Source organism: Raphanus sativus, chromosome 6 (assembly GCF_000801105.2).
Source record: "Raphanus sativus cultivar WK10039 chromosome 6, ASM80110v3, whole genome shotgun sequence".
In the NCBI taxonomy this organism is placed as follows: Eukaryota; Viridiplantae; Streptophyta; class Magnoliopsida; order Brassicales; family Brassicaceae; genus Raphanus; species Raphanus sativus.
In genome coordinates, this window is record NC_079516.1 from 33,336,306 (window position 1) to 33,359,979 (window position 23,674).

General features: G+C 34.5%; 2 protein-coding genes and 1 long non-coding RNA gene across 3 annotated transcripts; 1 reads left to right on the plus strand and 2 right to left on the minus strand.

Moving 5' to 3' along the window:
* The first annotated feature begins 774 nt into the window (after positions 1–774).
* LOC130495775 (uncharacterized) lies at positions 775–3,290 on the plus strand. The gene is made up of 2 exons (XM_056987282.1): positions 775–908; positions 1,934–3,290. The coding sequence occupies exon 2, from the start codon at positions 2,550–2,552 to the stop codon at positions 3,288–3,290; it is 741 nt and encodes a 246-aa protein (XP_056843262.1). The 5' UTR covers positions 775–908; positions 1,934–2,549.
* A 1,855-nt stretch (positions 3,291–5,145) lies between these two features.
* On the minus strand, positions 5,146–6,930 carry LOC108811243 (aldehyde oxidase GLOX-like). Its single transcript, XM_018583285.2, has one exon. The coding sequence runs from the start codon at positions 6,837–6,839 to the stop codon at positions 5,169–5,171; it is 1,671 nt and encodes a 556-aa protein (XP_018438787.1). The 5' UTR covers positions 6,840–6,930; the 3' UTR covers positions 5,146–5,168.
* A 12,523-nt stretch (positions 6,931–19,453) lies between these two features.
* Positions 19,454–22,327, minus strand: LOC130497050 (uncharacterized). Its single transcript, XR_008936088.1, has 2 exons — positions 21,853–22,327; positions 19,454–19,869 (listed from the first exon to the last, which is right to left on the minus strand). It is a non-coding gene; the product is annotated as an uncharacterized LOC130497050 (long non-coding RNA).
* Positions 22,328–23,674: the final 1,347 nt, after the last annotated feature.

A 23,674-nucleotide genomic window follows, 5' to 3' on the forward strand; every position in this document is an offset into this window, starting at 1 on the left:
ACATGTTATATCTAAATATATAATTGTCATGGGTCGTGATCTTGAAAACTTGTTTGGCTTAATTTTTTAAGATTTTTTTTCAAAAAAGGAAATTTTATTAAGAACCAAACTTGTTTAAGACTTTTTGGCTTAATTTTTCTAAAATGAAAATTTTTATTTAACACATGTTATATCTAAATATATAATTGCTATGTGTCGTGATCTTGAAAACTTTGAAGAAGCAAGCTTTATATAATATGTTTATAAGAAAAAAATATTTTTAAAATATTTTAATCTGTAATTATTTTAAATATGTTTACAAAATTTTATGTATCTTATAATTATTTTAAACCCACGTTTAAAAAGATATTATTAAATAATTATTTATATGGAAACATTTATTTCTTAACATTTTTTTATTTAAGACTTTTTGAAAAAAGAAAGCTAACTTTTAAAATTCTTTTGGTTTATTTTTTTTTAAAAGAAAATTGTTATTTAACACATGTCACAATTCTAAATATATAATTGCCATGTGTCGCGATCTTGTTAATTAGTAACTTTGAAGAACTAAACTTTATATAATAAGATAACACACAACCCACCTTTCTTATTCTCCTATAACCTAACATATTCTACATGACACAAATAAAGGAAAATTACTAAAAGAACCTTAATGAAGAATGATTTACACCATTGGATTAAAATAACTGCAGCCACACAATCTCTTTCCCTTCCCTCCTCTTTGCGGGACCCACTCTTCTTCTTCCCCTCTTCAATTCACGTAACCAATTCTTCCTCTCCTCTTCAATTCATGTACCAACCAATCTATCTTTCATAACTTGGGTCGTTGAGAGATTGAACGAAGAACAAAAAAGAGCAGCATAAACATCCACAACAAATCGTGTATCTTCCTCCCTAGATGAACTTGGGTAATTCTCTCTCTCTCTCTCTCTCTCTCTCTCTCTCTCTCTCTCTCTCTCTCTCTCTCTCTCTCTCTCTCTCTCTCTCTCTCTCTCTTCTCTCTCTCTCTTCTCTCTCTCTCTCTCTCTCTCTCTCTCTCTCTCTCTCTCTCTCTCTTCTCTCTCTCCTCTCTCTCTCTCTCTCTCTCTCTCTCTCTCTCTCTCTCTCTCTCCCCTCTCTCTCTCTCTCTCTCTCTCTCCTCTCTCTCTCTCTCCCTCTCTCTCTCTCTCTCCCTCTCTCTCTCTCTCTCTCTCCCTCTCTCTCCCTCTCTCTCTCTCTCTCCCTCTCTCTCGCTCCCTCTCTCTCCCTCTCTTCTCTCTCTCTCCTCTCTCTCTCTCTCTCCCCCTCCCTCTCTCTCTCTCTCTCTCTCTCTCTCTCTCTCTCTCTCTCTCTCTCTCTCTCTCTCTCTCTCTCTCTCTCTCTCTCTCTCTCTCTCTCTCTCTCTCTCTCTCTCTCTCTCTCTCTCTCTCTCTCTCTCTCTCTCTCTCTCTCTCTCAAATTAGATTTGGCTGAATCATGTTTGAACCAAAGACATTACAGTGGTTGAATCATGTTTACTGTGATGGTTCATATGAAACATACGACTAGTTAAACTAGTACAACTATTAGTAACTTGCACCAATATTTATACTGGTATAACTAGTGTTAATGTGATAATTCACAGGAAACATACAAATAATTAAACTGGTACAATTATTAGCAACTTGTACAATATGTATATTGGTACAACTAGTGTTACTCTGATGGTTGATACGAAACGTACAACTCGTAGAACTAATACATCTATTAGTAACATATACAATAGGTCTACCAGTGGAACTAGTATGACAACTTAAAATAGTATTATTGGTATACTAGTATAATTGTAATATCAAGTGTAACATGAAAACAAATATAAGTGGTACAACTAGTACAAATGTCATCACTGCTATGTGTATAACTAGAATAACCGGTACAACTACTAAGTGGTGATGTTGTTTATCATACTTTTCAGGTAACTATGGATAACAACAGACGTGTGGTGATATATTTTGATCAAGGGGTAGTTATTCAGATGTGGGAGATGAAGTTCGATGGAAACGGAAAGACCGACATATTTCTACTTAGTGTTTACGATGAGAAGTGATGAGGAGGTGACTTACTCTCACTTGGTTGATAGAATATGCAGGAAACTGAAGATCATGTAGCTTCGACCAGGATTCAGCTGAGTTACTTTCCATTTGGAATGGATGATAAGAGGCAATGTTACATCTTCGATGATGAAGATGTTTTAACATTTTTGTTGGAAGTCGAAAAAAATCAGGGGCGTATTGTCTTGCACGTCGAGTTCACAGAATCTGGTTTAGAAAATCAGACTAACGAGATGTTTTCTAGGGATCAGAAAATTCTTAGTGATGCAAGAGCTAATGATGATATGGTCGGTCTTAAGGAGTTGACGATTATTCCTCATATTCGAGAGGATGAGAATGAGAAAGCGATGAAGTGGGTACTGAAAGAGATTATATGGAGAATTTAGCATTGTTACACCATCTGAAGCACCAGCTGAAGCACCAGTTGAGGCACCAGTTGAAGCACCAGTTGTACATTTGGAGTGGGATGACGGTGTTGACATGGCTCTGCACCAAGAATTTGAAACTAAGCATGAAGTGAGAGACTTAGTGGACAAATCTGTGCATAAGAATTGTTTTGAGGTTGATATAGTGAAGTCGACGCCTCAGCTTTACTTATTAAAATGTCGTGGAGTTGGTTGCAAATGGTATTTACGAGCGGCAAAGCTGAAAAACTCGGATTTTTTCAGTATTAGGACGTATCAGAAGATGCATACTTGCGCTAGGATAACTGCAAGTACAACCAAGAAGGGGAAAAGAGGCACACCAAGTTTGGTCGCATCTGTGCTGCAAGATGATTATCCAGGAAAGTACAAGACTCCAGCACCAAAGGATCTCATAGATTTGGTTGAGAACAAACTGGGTGTTAGGGTTTCGTATCCTACGGCTTGGAGAGGAAAATACAAAGCTATGAATGATCTGCATGGTAATCCAACTGAGAGTTTTGCTAGACTGCCGTCTTACTTGTACATGTTGGAAAGGTTGAATCCTGATATTGTTACCCGCTTAGCAGTGGATGAGAAGAACCAGTTTAAGTATGTGTTCTTCGCGCTCGGAGCTTGCATTGAAGGGCTTAAGTCCATGCGGAAAGTGATAATTATGGATGGAACTTATCTGAAGGGTGTGTATAAAGGAGTGCTTCTTATTGCCACTGCTCAGGATCCAGATCATCATCACTATCCTCTCGCTTTTGCTGTAGTAGACGGTGAGAAAAATGCAAGTTGGAGTGGTAAGAGTGGATGAATCATGTTACTGTGATGGTTCATACGAAACGTACAACTAGTTAAACTAGTACAACTATTAGTAACTTGCACCAATATTTATACTGGTATAACTAGTGTTAATGTGATAATTCACAGGAAACATACAAATAATTAAACTGGTACAACTATTAGCAACTTGTACAATATGTATATTGGTACAACTAGTGTTACTCTGATGGTTGATACGAAACGTACAACTCGTAGAACTAATACATCTATTACTAACATATACAATAGGTCTACCAGTGGAACTAGTATGACAACTTAAAATAGTATTATTGGTATACTAGTATAATTGTAATATCAAGTGTAACATGAAAACAAATATAAGTGGTACAACTAGTACAAATGTCATCACTGCTATGTGTATAACTAGAATAACCGGTACAACTACTAAGTGGTGATGTTGTTTATCATACTTTTCAGGTAACTATGGATAACAACAGACGTGTGGTGGTATATTTTGATCAAGGGGGTAGTTATTCAGATGTGGGAGATGAAGTTCGATGGAAACGGAAAGACCGACATATTTCTACTTTAGTGTTTACAATGAGAAGTGATGAGGAGGTGACTTACTCTCACTTGGTTGATAGAATATGCAGGAAACTGAAGTTTGATGTAGCTTCGACCAGGATTCAGCTGAGTTACTTTCCATTTGGAATGGATGATAAGAGGCCATGTTACATCTTCGATGATGAAGATGTTTTAACATTTTTGTTGGAAGTCGAAAAAAATCAGGGGCGTATTGTCTTGCACGTCGAGTTCATAGAATCTGGTTTAGAAAATCAGAGTAACGAGATGTTTTCTAGGGATCAGGAAATTCTTAGTGATGCAAGAGCTAATGATGATATGGTCGGTCTTAAGGAGTTGACGATTATTCCTCATATTCGAGAGGATGAGAATGAAAAAAGCGATGAAGTGGATACTGAAAGAGATTATATGGAGAATTTGGCAGTTGTTACACCATCTAAAGCACCAGTTGAGGCACCAGTTGAAGCACCAGTTGTACATTTGGAGTGGGACGACGGTGTTGACATGGCTCTGCACCAAGAATTTGAAACTAAGCATGAAGTGAGAGACTTAGTGGACAAATTTGTGCATAAGAATTGTTTTGAGGTTGATATAGTGACGTATCAGAAGATGCATACTTGCGCTAGGATAACTGCAAGTACAACCAAGAAGGAGAAAAGAGGCACATCAAGCTTGGTCGCATCTGTGCTGCAAGATGATTATCCAGGAAAATACAAGACTCCAGCACCAAAAGATCTCATAGATTTGGTTGAAAACAAACTGGGTGTTAGGGTTTCGTATCCTACGGCTTGGAGAGGAAAATACAAAGCTATATAAATGATCTGTATGGTAATCCAACTGAGAGTTTTGCTAGACTGCCGTCTTACTTGTACATGTTGGAAAGTGTGTTATGTGGGTATTTTTATATGAGTCATGAGTTTCTTACGCATGTTCTTTAATGAAATTGTGAATTGGTTTATATTTCTCTCTCAGGTTGAACATGTGGCGAGGGGAGAGAAGACAGCGGGTGTTTATGATCTTTTTGGAATCTATTTCGTACTTCTTTTATCATAAAATATTTTAAAATGTATTTAGGAGATTTCTTATATGATATACATGAAAAACTTATCACATAAATTGATTATCATTGAACCGAGAAACACATTCATATTACAAAAAAAAACAATTATTTATTTTTGTCAATCAACAAATACAAATTATCCAAAGAAATCATCCCAATAAACTTTACAATTCTTCATATAGTTAATTAAGAAGTCATGGTTCTGTTTTTGTATTAAAGAAACATAAACAACTTGAAGAGAATAATGAAGCCAATAAATATATGAAATCACTGTAACCTTACCCAAATACCTTCACTTGGTACGTTTTCATTCACCACAAACATCATATAATAACCAGGCGGTGCGATACTAGCCGATCTTGGAGTCTTCACTTGAACCTCATAGTTCTTCGACTTACCAAACAAAGCACCAAAAAAGGAACTTGTTTTCTTAACTCTAACATTATCTAAAACCAAAAGCCTTTGGTTCATGGAAAACGAATGTGTCGTGAACGATGGAAACACCATCGTCACTTTAACTGGACCCTTGACTCCTCCAGCAACCTTAAATTTCACCTTCAAGTTCATCCCATACGTAATTGTCGACTGCGAGTTAGGAGACTGAATCTTTGGACGAAGTCTCGCAAACTCGGGTTCTAGGTAAGCCGGAGAGAAAGCTTCCAAGCTTAACTCGGTCGGGAAAAGCACTCCAGTGAAGTTGTAAAACCCGTGAGGGTTACTTCCTCCGACAAGAACCCTCCCATCACGTAGAAGAATCGCCGTAGAGTGATACATTCTCGGTATTGTGTTCGGGTTAAGTGACTCAAACCTCGAGTTAACTGGGTTCTCGGGATGGTACAAGTCAGGTACGAAAACAGGTTCACGACCAAGCTCCCATGCAGCTGATCCAGCAGAACCACCGTTGATAAGCAACACATCTCCGTTAGGTAAAAGCGTCATGTCTCCCATGACTCTAGCCTGTGGCATCTTCTCAACCGTCCATTGAGGATTCTCATCGTTGATCTTGATCCTCGCACACGTGTCAAGAGCTTTCACGAATGTTCTCTTTCTTAACGCGAGGATGAATGATCCTTTTGGTGCACCTCCACACACCAGAACTTCCGCGTCGATCTTGTCGGCTTCAAGATTCATCAACGGTAATAACACGGCTGAGCCAGTGCTCGGATAGCTCCTAGGATCACCACCGGGGATCGTTGGATAAGTTTTCACCACCTTGTTGTTAACATAGTCGAGTAGTATCGCTCGGTTGTTAGCGAATATAAATAGGTTTCCATCGGTGTTGAGAAAAACGTAAGGATAAAGGTTATTCTCTTCTCCTCTATCATTAGTCTCGGCCAAGAACGGCAAGTCGATAACGTTAGGAAATGTCGTTTTGGGGAAGAACTCGTAGCTGAACTGTCTTTGACCTCCGATAATGATTTGTTTACCATCAGGAAGAATATGGTTAGAAGAGTACCATCTCCTCCTTGCTAAGCCATTGTTAATCTCGACCCAGTCACATTCATTGTTATCACAAGGAGTGAAGGTTCTCGCTTTTAACTCGCCGTCCCGGTCTCCACCGGTTTGGACAAGAACTCCGTCCGGTCTAAGAGAACCGGAGGAGCACCATGTGTTGGATTGTACAGTTAATGGACGGATGGTGTTTGATTCAACGTTGTATTCAATGGAGTGAGCTGTGCAGTCGATTTTGGAGACGGCGTCCTGAGGGTTGTTACGGCAGTTACCATTGGGGAGAGAAATGTTCGATGGACCAAAGTTGGTTCGGTCAAACATCACGACACGGTCGTTGGGAAGGAGCTGCATGTGCATAGCGGAGATTCCGACGTCGGAGAGGAGGAGATCCCATTTTCCTCCGGCCGCCAATGTTACGTGACATGTTAAGAGGAGTTGGAGGGATGTTAGCAAGAGAGCATATAATGTTGTGGCTCGTGCTGCCATTTTCAGTTCTTGTTTGATCTTTGTGTATTTTATTGTCGTTGTCTGTGTTGTGATGTAAATGGTTTGTTGTTTCCTCGTTTATATAGTAGTCGATGGGAGTTGGAACATCACTAAACGTTATTCCATATAGTAGTCTATAAAAATAATAATACAGTTATTATTTGTTAAAAGTCAAATGTATTATTTGTTAGTTCCAGAAAAATATTATTATCGACATTTCAATATTTTTTTGTTTTTGTTTTTCTTGAAGTACCTGTATCATACTGATAAAAAAAAAAAGTACAGGTATCATCCTTCTATTACATATATTATTAACAAATCTTAATCAGCAACCGCCGAGAACAAAATAGCATATCGTAGCGCCGATTAAATGTTTTGTGCAAGAATTCATGACAACTAGATTTATTTGCGTATCCCCTAGACTATATTTGAGAAGTGATTTGTACATGTGTCATCACTACAGTTATTCTCAACAAAAAATGATGACATGGCTTAAAAGAAATATGACATGACATCGATATAATGTGACATGTAAAATTTTCTATATTAAAATTTATGTTTTTGGTAAAAATTTTAAATATAGTAATAACTATATATGAATTCATATTTTTGGCAAAGTTTCGTAATATAATAATAACTAATAAATTTTATATCAAAAATATTATTTTTCTACAAGTATCTATTTTGGTAAGATTTAGAAATATGGTAATACTAATAACTTTTCTATATTATCAAAATAATATAATTATATATATAAATAATAAGTACGAATTTAATTTTTTCATCAATTTATGAATCATATTTTTATTATCAAAATAAGTGTAGTTCTAATTATATATTTATCAACTTATATATGTTATTTATATTAATGTATATATTTTTAGAACTAATTTAAAATAAAAGTTAACTGAATAAAATATAATATGAATAAAATAACTCTTTAAGTTTTTAGTTATTATTATTACAATTTAAATAAAATAAAATTAAAAAGTTAAAGTAAACTTGAATAAATAAAACTAGAAAAATTACATAATGGCTAATAAATTTTCAATTTAAATACTGAAAATTGAAATTTTTTTTATATAAAAATATTTTTAAAATTTTTATATCTGCGAATGGCGCAAGAAAACTCCTAGTTTTAGTTATAAGCACAAGTAAAACTCAATAGAAATTTAAGGAAGTCTTAGAGCATCCACAACGGTAAACTCATTTCTGGAATCCTTCAATTTTTTTTTTTCATCCCAACTAAAAAAGAAGTAAAAAAGAGCTAATTGTGGACCGCCACATGTGGTAGGGTGATAGCGGAAGTTTTCAAGGCTTCCAAGTCAAATGATAGTATAGAAAGGTTGTCGAACCACAGAGAACTAGTGATCTATAACACCAAAAATACACAAACTTTCCTAATCTAAGCAAATAGAAAGATGGATGATGGTAACAAGCTAAGAACCTACTAATATGAACAAGGTGATCTCAAATCCAATCTAGAAGCTAGTGCAAGAACTCAATCAAATGCTAAGGTGGACTTATGGGATTAGGGACTTGATTTTGGGTGACTAAGATCCAAGCTAGAGTGGTAAACTATCAATCAAACAATTTCTTATGCCTAGACACAACACTAAGCAAGCTCTATGTCTAGATGAATACTCATTTGCTAAAGTAACTCAAGCATCAAATCTCTTTGGTTGAATATTACTAAAGCAATCATTATGAACAAGTCTACTAGCAATCTTAGCCTATTTAACAACAAATCTCTTTGGCAAAGTAGACTAAAAGCATTGATGAGTTGGTTCAGACATTTCATCATACACCTTTCGGGTAGGAAATGTCTAGAGATCTATTTTAGTATGATCAAAACTAAAATAGCATTAGGAACCCTCAACAAGCAAAAAAAAAGTAAATCTAACACTAAATACCCTAGATCTTCACTAATCACCCTTAATCACCCTAACCCATGAATCTAAAAATATGTCTACTCCCTAATCTCCATGAGAAACCTCAAATCTATGTGAGATTTAAGGCTAATCATGTTAATGATTAAGAAAAACAAGATATAAGATGAAGCAAAATCCTTAGATAATCAAAAGGTTCAATCTTTTACAATATGAAGCAAAGTCTCAGAGAAAATGAGATACATTAGGGTTTTTAGGTCTAGAAATATATATAGAGGAGTCCAAAATCGTTCTGGTTTACTCAGATTAAACCGGTCAAACCGGGACTAAACCGGTCAACCAAATAAAATCAGGTTCTTTTTCTTCTCTTGCGCCCGGGTTACTGAACCCGTTCCCAATCACCCCGGTCCTTTCTTGCTCTTCGATGTGTGAAAATTACGCCCGAGTAGTTCATCCCGGTGGGTTCTACCCGGTCTTGGGCTCTCACCTCCGCCTTGGATCAATTTCGTCTTCTTCTCAGCTTCACCATCTCGTCGGAATCAAGCTAACGTTAAAGCACCGGTGCTCAGCTGCTCGTCATCTCCGCCACGGCTCCAAGTCGGAGTCTTCCTCCACGCAAAGCTTCTTCGTTGCTTCTGGTCACGGGCTTCTCCACCGTGATTCACCTCGGCCTCGAGAACCATCTGTCACCGCCGTAAATCTTCAACCTCCTCGCTACGAGCCGCTGTGGAAGCTCGGGAATCGCCTTCGTGGCTGAGCTTGAGTCGTGGTATCCTCCACCACGGATTCTCAAATCAAAGTCGTCTCCTCTATCGTGCTCAGCTCCACCTCGGTTCTCTTCTCCGGTGAGCTACGTCGTCGGAATCAACCAGGTGACGTCGCGAGAAGAAGAACGACAATGGTGTTCTCAGCCTTATTTGCAAGTCTGGTCCCTGGATTTCTTTCCTCTTCACCTTTGACACCACACCTTTCAGATTTGCACAAAGAACCTCACGAATTGAACAATGGACTTCTGATTGTGCAATTTAGCCCAGCAAATTTTCAGAATAGTCCCCAGACTCTTGATGGTTCTCAAACTGACCACAAACTTTGTAATTTGCAAAGATAACCTTACAATTTCGCCCCAAACTTCCAATCGTGCACTCCAAACCCTGTGATATGCAAATGAACAATCTAATGCAATATATACTCCTAATATGCAACTCCATGACTATAATAAACTAAAATGTGAATCTAAAACTCATTAAAATCATGAAATATCACATGGCCCACAAAACAGTGACGAACCACAACTGAGATGAGTCCTTATTTACGGATTTTTGGATCACTAATCGCACGGAAACCAACAAAAACCAATAATTTAATATTTTTCTTTAGGGATTCGATGTTACGGACTCCGTGTTGTGGGTGGTCTTACCTACATAGAAATTGGTGTTAAATTCGGTAAAATCAAACTATAACTGGTACTACCGTATAAACTAAATGAATTTTAATTTTAAGAAACCGCTATAGATATAGTTCAATATATTAATTGATTAAACCGAATAAAACGAATAATCCGATTGATAAACCTAATAAAACGAATAAACCACTATTGATAATTAAAATACTAATTTGATTAGTTTTCACTTTTTCTTAAGTTTAGAATCTTTCGTTGAGAGACATCTGTTCTAAATTTTAATTTTTAATAATATTATACTGATTTTTTTATTTTACTAAAATTGTAAGAACTATTTTAATTTAAAATTTTTGGTAGTTAAATAAAACAGAAATTTTTATATTTAAAGTTATAGTAATTAAAATATCTTTATGTTTTAATAAATCCGATTAATTTATTTACATAAACTAAAATTGACAAAATTTATAAAAAATCAATAAATATAGTTATGTTTTTTGGTATAAATTTAAATATAAAGTGATAATATATAAACCGTATTAAACTAAACTATATATGATTTTAATATAATAGTTAATTTTGTAAATTAAAATAAGAATAACCGAAAACCGGACCAAAATCCGGATAGATTACTCCTATCGAACATGCAACTCTGAATTATACATTTTTCTCTTACGTTTGAAGTTTGAAAAAATAGTTAAAGAGAACATCTCATCTATTAGAGCAGTTCCAACATGGGATTAGAAGAAATATCATAAAATTTAAAGAAAAAGAGAAAAGAAGAAAAATGAAGAAAGAGACTTTTAGATTACCAATTGTTAACGTTTATCTTCACATGTCTTGTTTTCAATGCATATTACTTACCGAGACTTTTAAAATTTAATCTTTGATTTTATTATTATTATTTTGAATTTTTAGAACCTCATTCAAAGAGACTGAACGATAATGTTGCTCTTAGAATATGACTTTATTTTATCTATTGATAAAAAATGTCATTTAATTGCTACCAAAATAATAAAATTATATATGCCGATGATATTTGATTATAAAATCTAAATAGACTTTAATAAATTACACCTAAGAATATGCTAACAAAGTTTCATTGTTTTAGGAATATAAATCTCAGTTTGAATTTACAACGTATATATTTTAGTGATTATGATCTTACTACAATTAAAAAATCTTATTGCATTTTATAAAATAATCAACATGAATTAACTTCGAATTTTGATAACTAACATATTCTATTAAAATAGAGTCTTATTTTATGTACTGTTTTTAGACTATAATTAAAGTTGTAATGTTCCAACAAAATAGATACCATTAATTAGTATTCAATATTTTAATATGTTTGATATTTTCATATGGCAAATCAAAACAATAACCGAAACCATATCTAAAAAAATTCCCACCTAATCTGTGTTTTTGGAACACATTCTTGTGTATAAGATATACACGAACATTACAATTATTTTAAGGTGAATTGGTTGATTATCCTAAAACCCGATAAAATTAAGAAAATACATATGATGTGACAAGTTTGTATCTATGGAAAAAAGTATTATGATGTGGGATTTAGGGCATAGATTTAATTATGGTATAAGCTGGTAAGAAATGCAATTTCTCATTATTTTACTACTGGCTTAATACGTACACAAACTATACCTTATTTTATATTTAATATATTAAATGAAATTAGTTCACTACTAATTTTGTACATTGGGATAATTTAATTAAATTTATATAATGTATTAGAGGTACTAGGCATACACATAAACATTTAAAAATAAATAGCAATGTAAATGTGTCCATCTATCCTATATATTAAGAATTTAAATAGCAATACACCTATATTAACATAAACTAATACTTTAGTTTTTTAGCAAAAAAAAAAACTAATACTTTAGTATAGTCATGTTAGATATAGAAATAGTAAATGTGTCCATCTATTCCATATATTAAGTAATTGTCACCATGTTAAACTTAGCTATTTCCGACTGTTTAGCTAAGTCTACGAGGACTTTTCATAGATATTTTTGTTACATTGGTTATTCTATTTTAGTCTGGGCCACTTCAAATTTAAGTAATAGAATAGCCGTTTGAATTGAAGTCAACAAGAAAAAATTAAGTATGGACAACATATCTCTTAGTTTTTTTTTGTATTCCATGTACAGTAAATTATTTAACTAATATTTTATAGGATATTAAGATATGTTATAAAGTATATAGGGCAAGATAAACCACTCAAGAAACTAAATTATTCCATGAATGTAATTTGTACAAAAAACTAATGTCAAAATTGATATGGTGAAAATCATAAACATCATATAAATGACAACAATATACCTTATTAAACCAATACATATAACGCTAAATGTTAAACTATATATTTAATAATTTAATCAGTTACAAATTTTATTTATCTTTTTTTTTTGTATTAACCAGGGGGTGATCTCAAAGGCTTTCTAGGCCCAAAGACTAATCCCCTGAAACCGACGGCAATCCACGTATATTTGCGGTTTAACGCTAGCCCTGGTGGCCAAGCGGAATCGAACCCAGGACGGAAACTCCAGCCGACAAATTTTATTTATCATTACAAATATGAAATATAGCGTTGCTTTGACGCAAATTATGACCTAGTATATTCTTATAATTTTTTGCATCGTATTATATAATCGACTGATATTACATTTTTCTAGGATTCACTTTACTAATTTTGACACCAAAGATATTATATTAGGAATTCATATAAAACAAACCTAAAATCTGTATAATATATTTAGAGCTATAATATTATGTGTTCCTATGATTTAGCTACAGCTCTTTTAACAAAATAATTTTATTAACCTTTCAAATGAAAAACTATTTTTTCTCAAATAAATAGTTAATTTTAAACTGGTTTTTAAATCAAATAAAAATATAATCCGCGTGTGGTCCGTTGCATGTTAGTCATTATGATTATTGCTATTTTCCTTGTTATAGTTAAAGATTCATGCACATTTTTTTTTTTTTAAACGCTTTGCATATATATTACCAACATGTCAAGAAGGAGATACAAAAATGAGAGGATCCAAGACAATCTGAGAGATATTACAACAAGGGAGAGAGATAGTGAGAGCTATTGGTAAAGATGCCTTAACCAAAGTGGGAATCCAGTTGCAATATAAGATTGAAACCGATCCTCTTTGACACGCTAGTGGCAATAAGATGAGCGCCTTTGATGTCACTACACTTGTGAAACTGAACATGCCAATCCAAAAAATCATTTAACCGAAGACAAACCTGCTCTGAATAGAATTTTAGAGATGGCCAAGCAGAAGGGTTAGAGACAGCAGCAATGAGGTCGTTGTCTTCACTTGCAAAAATAACAGAGTCAAAGTGTAGGCTTTTTAAACTATCAATTGCCCATATCCAGCTTTCTAAAGAAGCGTCAGTCTTGCTGGTGATTTCTGAGAATGATCTCCTACCATGCAACAAGACTTTACCGGCGTGATTTCGTACAACCCAAGAAGCTCCGCTCTCCTTTTTGATTGGACTCCAAGCATAGCCAATATCACATTTAACCCAATGAACGGGAGGTGGCTTCCAACCAAATATAATTCTCTTCTTCCTCTCAAGATCAATAGCCTTTTCTTCTTTCTCCAAGGTTTTTATGAGAAACCAATGGTTTACTTCGTTGAATACTTGAGCCGAGAAAACTGGAGCAGCAGTGAACTTGCCTTCAAAGAAATGAAGATTCCTGTTTTTTCCAAATACTCCAAAGGATCTATGGCCCTGCTCTACTAATCTCTTGAGGGATAGAAGAGATGTCTCTCGCTTTAAGGATATAGTAGATGTTAGAGTAAACAGAGGTATCAGAAAATCCAGTGTGAGGAATAGGGAAGTTACTGATGGCCCAATATTGCCTAGCAAGCGTGCAGGTGAACAGAACATGATTCATTGATTCTCCTTCTAGCCCACATATTTGGCATCTCGAGTCTAGTTTCATGCCTCTAGATAGAAGGTTGTCTGTTACCGGTAACGCTCCGCTGACGGCTTTCCACAAAAAATATTTTGATTTTTGGGTCTGTATTCAAGGACCAGATGAATTCTTTGATTCCATTGAGGGATGGAAGCATGGAACCTGCGACATAGGCTTCTTTATTAGCCATCCTTTCAGCAAACCAGTAGCCTGTTTTGACCGAGTATTCTCCCGAACGCGTATGATTCCATATATAAAAATCCTCGGAGGAAATGACAGGTCTAATTTGAGAGATGATCTCAACATCACGTTGGAAGAAAAGGTCATTGAGCTTCAACATATCCCAGCTGTGGGAGCGTGGCAATAGAAGGTCTTTCACACGGAGGTTTAAATCAACAAACCCATTCTTCATCAGAGGGATACACATGTGATCACCATCCACCAACCAAGGCATAGACCAGACTGGAGTAGAGCTTCCATTTCCAGTCATGCGCCTAAGTCCCTTGATAAGAAGATCTCTTCCATGTAATATGCTACGCCAGGCATAGGATGGTCTTGTGCCAAGTTGAGCAGAGAGGAAATCAGAATGAGGATAGTATCTGCTTTTTAAGAAACTGCCAAACAAAGATGATTGATCATGAAGGATTCTCCAAGCTTGCTTAGCTAACAAGGCTTGGTTAAAAAATTCAATATCTTTGAAGCCCATCCCTCCTAAGTGTTTGGGAACACAGAGCTTATCCCAACTTAACCAATGGATCTTCCCTTTGTTCCTACCAAAAAAAAATTAAAATAGCCTATTTGTTCCAACAGTTTGTAAATTACGTGTATGTATATTATGATAAAATCTTCCCACAAGATTGTAACAAAGTATTGATGTTTATTTATGGCTATGCATATCTAAATTAAAATGATTCATTTTCTGCTTAGATATCAAATATATATCGTTCTACTTCTCAAATCGTTCGATTGGTTTCAAATACTTTTAGTTTTTTTTCTTGATAATTTTTTTCGGAGGTATCTGACGAACCAAATCCCAATCGATTAGTCTTCTAAGGATCTAATCACCGGCGTCAACCAGACTCGATTGCTCACAAAGAGAATTAAATATTCTATCACCTGGTCATATAGATGGATAAACCTGAATTGATGCTAATTCGATTCCTTAGAAATATTTGGAACGCCGTACGCCATCCGACCACATCCACGTTCACTACAAGAAAACATCGGTATTCTGAGGGACATACCGAGGGAAAATGAATTCCTCGGAATTTTCTGACGAAAAATCGAGGAAATACCGAGGAAACCAAGAAATGTGGTTTCCTCGGTATTTCCTCGAAAAATTTCGAGGAAATTGCAAGGAAGACACATGTCCTCGAAAAATTTCGAGGAAATTGCGAGGAAGACACATTTCCTCGGTATTTTTCGAGGGAATACCGAGGGACAATATGGTTTCCTCGAAATTTCGTCGGAATGTCCCTTCACGGTTGAGGGGTTTGATTTAAAACCCCTTATTCGTCGAAATACCCTCGAAATATTTCGAGGAAATTTCGACGAAACAAATGATTTTCGGTATTTCCTCGAAATTCCCTCACAATATTCCGAGGGAATTTCGAGGAATAAGGGGTTTTAAACCGAAAACAACGTTTTGCGGATTGAATAACACGTATATAACCTTCATTAAGTGTCTTAGGAAGATTATGAAGTCAAACTTTAGGGTTTTAAACCGAAAATAATGTTTTGCGGATTGAACGGAAACCACACAACATAAGAGAAACACTTATACATTTTAATAAACGTTAAAGGAAATACTTACAATTATTTTTGTAATTGTGTTATTTCATTGTTTATGATCATCTATACAAAGAAACCTCATTAGTATGAATTACATTTGTATAAGAAATGACATAGAGGAAAAAAATCGATGTTTTCAAAACCCCAAACCCTGTTTCCTCGAAATTTCCTCACAATATTGTGAGGAAATTTCGAGGAACCTGCTTTCCTCGGAATATTTTTCATTAACCCGGCAACCCTAGCCGCCAAACGTTTGGCGAAAATTAGATTAGAAGATTTCGAGGAAATTTCGAGGAACCTTATTAAATTTTGTGAGGAAATTCCGACGGACAGTGTCCGTCGGACGTCTCATAAATTAGGTTTTACGTTCTTCTCTTCCCCATTTCTCTCTGCCTCTCCTCTCTTCCTCTCCTCTCTTGCGCGGCTTCCTTCCTCTCCTCTCTTCCTCTGCGCTGCAAATCCCCTCTCTTCCTATCCTCTCTTCCTCTCCTCTCTTGCTATCATGTAAGTTCATCTCTCTTCTCTTCATCTCTTCATAGATCGATTCTTTGGATGTTAGATCTCGAAATTTAGGTTGTTAGGAAGGAAATTCTAGGATTGAATGGATAGCTTAGGATTTTCAAATTTGGATTGTTGTTTGGATTGTTGTTATATATTTTTTTAGTTCTTTTGTGTTTTGGGTAAAATTCCAAACGTTTTTCATGTTTTAAAACGTTTTTTGATTTTTTAAAACGTTTTTTGATTTTTAAAAATGTGTATATGATTTTTAAAACGTTTTTTGTTTTTTTAAAACGTTTTTTATTTTTAAAAATATGTATATGATTTTTAAAACGTTTTTGAATTTTTAAAACGTTTTTTGATTTTTTAAAACTATTTTTATATATTAAAACTATTTTGTACTTATTAAAATATTTTTTATATATTAAAACTATTTTTGTAATTATTAAACTATTTTATATATATTAAAACTTTTTTGTAATTATGAAATTGTTGTTTTATTTTTTTTCGATTTATTTTGTGTTTTGGTTAAAATTCAAAACGTTTTTTGTGTTTTAAAACGTTTTTTGATTTTTTAAAACGTTTTTTGATTTTTAAAAATGTGTATATGATTTTTTAAAACGTTTTTGTAATTACTAAACTATTTTTTTATATATTTAAACTCTTTTTATATATGTAAATTATTTTTGTAATTATTAAACTATTTTTATATATATTAAAACGTTTTTTAAAGTTTACAGTAATAATAAAACGTTTTTTATAAATTTTAAAAATATTTAAAAACCTTTTTCTATATTTATAAACGATTTGTAATTTTTATAAATATAAATATAAATATATATATATATATATATATATTTATATATGTATAAATCATGTATACTATATATTGTAATTATTAAACTATTTTTTTATATATTTATATTTTTGTGATTAAAAACTATTTTGGATTTTTAAAACTTTTATTTATTAAAACTATTTTTTAATATATTTTAATTTGTACAATTTTGAATAATATTATCTAATATATTTTCAATTTCAATTTTTATTTTATATTTTATATTTTCGAATTTCATTAAAAATTAATATTGTTTTTTTATTTATTTTTTTTGAAAATTCCGAGGAAAGGGTTCCCTCAAAATATTTCGACGACCACGTTCGTAGGAAAATTTTGAGGACTTTTGTGACGAACCCTCGTCTTCACAGTTTCCTTGGAATTACTGTTCCTCGAAATTCCGTCAGAAAATTTTGAGGAAATTTCGAAGGAAAATGAAATTTCGAGGAGTTTTTTTCGAGGACTTTTTTCCTCGGTATGTCGTCGGAATACGGTTATTACGACGACATACTGAGGAAAAAGTCCCTCAATATCTGCGTGTTTTATTGTAGTGGTTAGTTTCCAATACTTTTAGTTATATATTTAAAATCGTCGAACAAACATTTTAAATTATTTGATATCTTTGATTTGACTTAGTATGTATAGTTACGATTATTTCTGATATTAATATGATCGGCAAGCTGCAAGAACGACTTAATGATGGTGATGTTGTGGTAACATCAAACATGCAAACCATATATTATACAAGTCAAAGCACGTTACGTTTTAGTCCCTCCCAGGGGCTATTTATCCTGGTTGCATGTCAATTATTCTGGTCGTCCCAAGTTTTCTAATAAATAATTCAGAAACAAACGCAGAACATTCATGCATTCATTCATAGTATTATTTACTCATGCGGTGCAAAGTGAACTACATGTAAACATATATACTAGTTGACAAAAAGAAAAGTAAACATATATATTTGAATTTCCAACGATGCAAAATAAGATTTATATAAGTAAAAGAAAAACAGATATTCCTCGTAACTGAAAAATATTTCAAATAAAAACAATTCTAATTGAAATTTGGGAATTTTTCATGCAAAAAGGAATGTAAACATAAATAATTCAGAAACAAACGCACAACATTCATGCATACATTCATAGTATTTACTCTCCTGCGGTGCAAGGTTAACTACATGTAAAACATATATAGTAGTTAGACAAAATGAAGAGTAAACATATATATACTTTAATTTCCAACGATGCAAAATTAACAATTCTAAGTGAAAAAAGTTTCAAATAAAACAAATTCTAACTGAAATTTGGGATTCTATCGTCGGATGGTAAAAAGACAGGTTTGGAACGTTAACACATTTCAAGTTCGATTAATTTGTTTGCGAAACTAAATCATATCGTTTTAGACGTCTATAAAAATATAAAATCTCTATTTTTAATCTATTTGAATACTCGGAAAAGAGTTTATCTATGGACTTGCATATTTTTTAGAGATTGGTATGAACATTTTTATAAATACGGTTAATTAAAAAGTTATTAATATATTAAAAAGTTAGTTTCTGCTATATCCATAAATGAAATTTGGTATATAAAATTTTCCCATTTATTTTATAGTAATGCATAAAGTGTTGATATATATTTGCACTGTAAACTATATATGTACATATATATTATATACTTTCATTTATCTTATAGTAATGCATACGCTATTGATACATATACTCTAGACTATTCACATACATATTATATGTTGTCCATTATGTTTTCATTTTTGAATAAATATTTATTTCCGTATCGCCATATCTAATGATTGACTAGTGACATTCCATTCATGAACGCGGTCAGTTGGCTGTATTTTTTATGTATTTTTCTATGTTACTGATAGTCTTGTACATATTATAATCTCTGATTATTAGATTGTGTATCAAGAAGTAACACACAAAAAGATTTAGTTTTCGAAGCTGATCATTTTATTAATTCAACTTCCACGCCAGAACATATAATTATCGCTGTCTTATAACGATTACTTCTCAGTTCTCACTATGCAAATAATAGTTTTGAATGTTAATCTAATGTAAAACATGGTTTAGACTCTTAAGAGGATATGTAATGAATCTTGACTCATGATCCACCGTGTCTAAGCTGAATGCATTGAGGGAGGAATGGTTAGCACAACAGCATAAGCAATTCAAACTTCTAATTTTTAAAGAAAGAAAAAAAAACTTTCAAAGAAAGAAGCAAATAACAATAATAATAAATTGTTTTTTTTTTGGTCGACTTTTCATTTCATGAAAGCCCAAAGGGGCAAACTTACAAGCGTATTAACAGCCCAATTTTTTTTGTTTACAAGACCGGTATACACATTAACACATACGAAACCTACAATAATAGTATAGATCAACCGTCTCGAGGTTTCTTTCAACTTGCCACGCGTCAAAGATCAAGACAGTAAAGACACGCGCCATTCAATTCTTGTACTTGGGTCTTGACACTGAGTCACGCACACCGAGTAACGCGCGACGAACGCGCCACCGCAAGGAAGGTGGAGTTTATGTCGTAGCACATCCGTTACGTCTCTGATTTTTCTCTAGCTATACTTCTGGGCTTGTTAATCTTCACTTGTATAAACCTTCCACCATAAACCGCAACTTACTAACCAGAAAACTATGTTTCACAGGAAAATTTAAAGTAGAGGAAACCGTTAGTCAAAAGGAAGAAGAACATTTATCGGACCGCAAAAAGCGCCGACTCTTCTTGATCTATTCCATACTTGACTTCAAGGATCCACCAAACCTCATTCATCCTCAGTCAGAGAAGCTTTCTTCACGCCATATCGGCTACTTAGATAGAAAGACTTAATCTCTTAGGAGGAGGAATTAAGGTGACCGGGGAAACATAGAAACCTATTTAGTAGCCAACAGGATTTAAATAAGATCAAGTGGGAAGTTATTTGAGGGTTCTTTATTGAAGAAAAAAGAGATGATTAAAAACCAGTTTCGATAAAGAACATGAAAAACAAACACTGTAAGAACGGATTTGTGACTAGTCTATGTATTTTTATGCAAATATGTTAGAGCGCAAGTATGTAAGTGCATAAACTAAAAACACATAGAGATTTGTTAACGAGGTTCGTTTCCTACATCCCCGGGACCATGTCCAGAACTCATTCACTAGATTAAATCGCAACTACAATTGCTATATGGTACCAACACACACCCGTGCCGACCATTCTTATCTAGAATTACAATGATGAGAGCAACTACTACTTATTGTCTTCTCCGACAAGTATAGTTCTCTATAACAAAACTACCAACAGATCTTCTAACTGTCTGGTAGGACGACGTCACACACATCCATGTGCATATTCAATAAACCTTAGACGCGTAACCTTTTCTTGTCACCGTCTTGATCCCTTTATACTTCGATAGAGTCAAAACCCTAATCTCACGAAGCCCATATCATCTTCAACACTCTAATGAAATTTGGCTTCTCTTCCAAAAAAAGTCCATGTGTTATTTCTTCTAAACACACGTGACTTTTTCCTCTTATTGGATCTTTTCACTTAAGATCCCAATGGTATAATATTAACCACGTGACTTCACATCCATCATCTTGTGGCACAAGCAACTTATAATATATGCTTCTTCATTCTCCCCCTTTTTATTCGAGTGTGTGCATTCAAGCTCACCAAGCAACACATATAGATCACCTCAGATTATAAATGACGCTCCCCCTGCATCACTGCATCGCATCTCATGTATCACTTCGTAGCATTCTCCCCCTGCTTGACTGCACACTCATATAAAAACCACACAATTCTTGAAGCATCTTTTTCGTTCTTCCACTTTGTCTCAACGTCACTTTCCAATAAATTCTGCGTAAAACTGATGATCACTTAGAAACTGCTTTCCCAACATCAGTTAGAAACAGCTGTCGCCAATAGAACAGGATCTGAGCCTGACGTACGCACAGAACAGTCTCTTTCCGATGCAGTAGCAATTCTGAGTAAGATCTTTCCCATGCTGCACTTGTTCTCTAAAACTCTGCTTGCCTAGCGTTAGTGATGAGCTTTCCAAAGCGAAACTCTTTTCTATGAGCTCACAAAACGTAACAACTGGCTTCTTTGACCTGAAACTATGGAGACTTGGAACGTTTGAGAGATTCTGATCTAAAGACTTCACTGAATTATACATCTCTGCAGTTCTTAGCGTAGGTGATGTTGTTGTTACTCCTGGAGATACAAAAACTTACAAATCACACACTGAAGCTTAGATCCGAACTACTGCAACTGAATCCTCTCAATTTTTCTTTACACCCATCTTCCCTTTCATATTTCATGATCACTCCTAGAGTTTCCTCTGTCATTAAAAAATTCATGCATCTCGAGATGGTTGCAAGCTCTCTTCTAACTGATACCACAATTCTCCAGTGATTCCATTTATTTCAGCCAATTTCTCATGGTTTTCTGGTGAACGTTTAAGGATACCTCCAGACCTCATGATTCCTATGAGTAATCAGCACAACTCAGAAGCTGCAGATAAATTTTCACAAGACAACTTATAATATATGCTTCTTCAAACACAACAAAAAGAAAACATCGCCACAGCGAAGATAATATATCCGCAACAGAAGGAAGATTCGGCTTACCGAAAAACATAGATCTTTATATTACAACAAAAAAAACAAAATAAAAAGGGGGTGGCGACCGATGGCAAGAGAGCCCGCCGGCCACCGATCGCAACTTTTTTTAGAAGTTTCTAGAAAGAGGTTAGAGTGTCTAGAGAGAGAATATTTTTTAATAAATTGTTTTAAAGTACTCTCTCTCTCCTCTTTTCTTTTTTCTTGAAAGCAAAATTATAAATTTTTTTTTTCAGTGGTCGCAGGAGTTCTCTCGCCGCTGACTTCCCTCCCTTTTGTTCTTCCTCGCCTTTCCTCTATCTCCTCAATATGCTTGTTAATTATTTCACTGCTCCATATGGCCATACTATTACCTGTAGACAGTCTGTTGTGAATAACTAACCATGTGCAGAAAGCATATTTTGGAGTTACATGCTGAAACCAAACCCAAAAATACCAATGTTGTAACGATCCAGATCTTAAGGGCAAGGTCCATTTGTTTTGTTTTAATGAAAAATCCATCATTTTTTTTTCCCACATTGAAAATTTGAGCTTCATACTTCTCTTTCCTTTCCTTATATAAGAAGCTCTTCTCTTTCTTCTTTTTCTCATCAAGTCAAAGAATATTTTATTTTGCGCGTGATAAATTGTTGTTGAATTATCCGACGACCGGTCACTAGTATATTTTCCGCTGGGATTTCCAAGCAAGCTTCTGACAGGATTTCTGGGCAAGCTTCTGGCGGGTTTTTCTGTTATGTTTGTCGTCTCCTTATTTCTAGTTATAGGAATCTATTTAAGGAAGTTCTATTTTAAGAAATCCCATTTTATGAAAGTTTCTATTTTAGGAAAGTTTCCAATTTTGGAAATTTCATTTTCTGAGACTCTGAGCCTAAGTCATTGACCCTCGTGTTGCAGTTGATCTCAGCTGACCATCTTCCGTTGTTCATTTCAGCGAGTTGCTAAGGTGAGGGTTATTCCGTTAAATCATGAGCTAGTTTAATACTATTATTACTGAAAGTCTAGTTTCGAAACATGATTCGTCTTTGTGAATCGAGTATGTTTGAGAGTCTTGTTTGTTTATTATTATTTTGATTGTTAAACTGGAAATAAAATAATAGAGGATTCAACGGTTGTGTGAAATGATTGATGGTAAGGACTGTTATATATATGTATATATGTAGTTATATAGTAGGGGCTATGTGGTGAGTGCGGGGGCCCAGAGTGATTTGAGCTGGCGACACATATGAGTACGGGGGCCCAGAGAAATCTGAGCTAGCGACGTATATAGTGCGGGGGCACAGAGACATTTGAGCTAGCGACGCATAGTTGATGAGTACGGGGGCCCAGAGACGTCTGAGGTAGCGACGTATATTGTGTAATGCAGGGTGCAAAGACGTTTGCATATCGACGCATGTTGGTGGAGTGCTGGGGTTTAGAGATGTCTAGACTATCGACGCATATTATGATATCGTATATTCGTATGAGGAGAACGCAGGGTGTGTGGACTAGCTATGTACCATCGGTGTATTGTTTGTTTTGTGTGATGTGTTAGGTATCTTGTCTGTTCATGCTAGAGCTATTCTTACATAGTCGTAGCGCTATGTACTGAGTTTGTGGTTTGCAGGTTAGCATCCCATACCTTACTGAATGACTCTTCTGTTGCTCATCCTTCTTTTTTTCCCTTTCAGGTGAGACTGGCAGATATGAGTGATTGATATCGGATTGTGCTTTTGAACGTTTTCTTTATTTCATTTCCTGATTTGCCGTTTTATGTTTTATTGATATTTTCGGAGTTTATTTTATTATTTGGATTTATGAAGTTTAATAAATGAAGATTTCAAGAATTGTTATT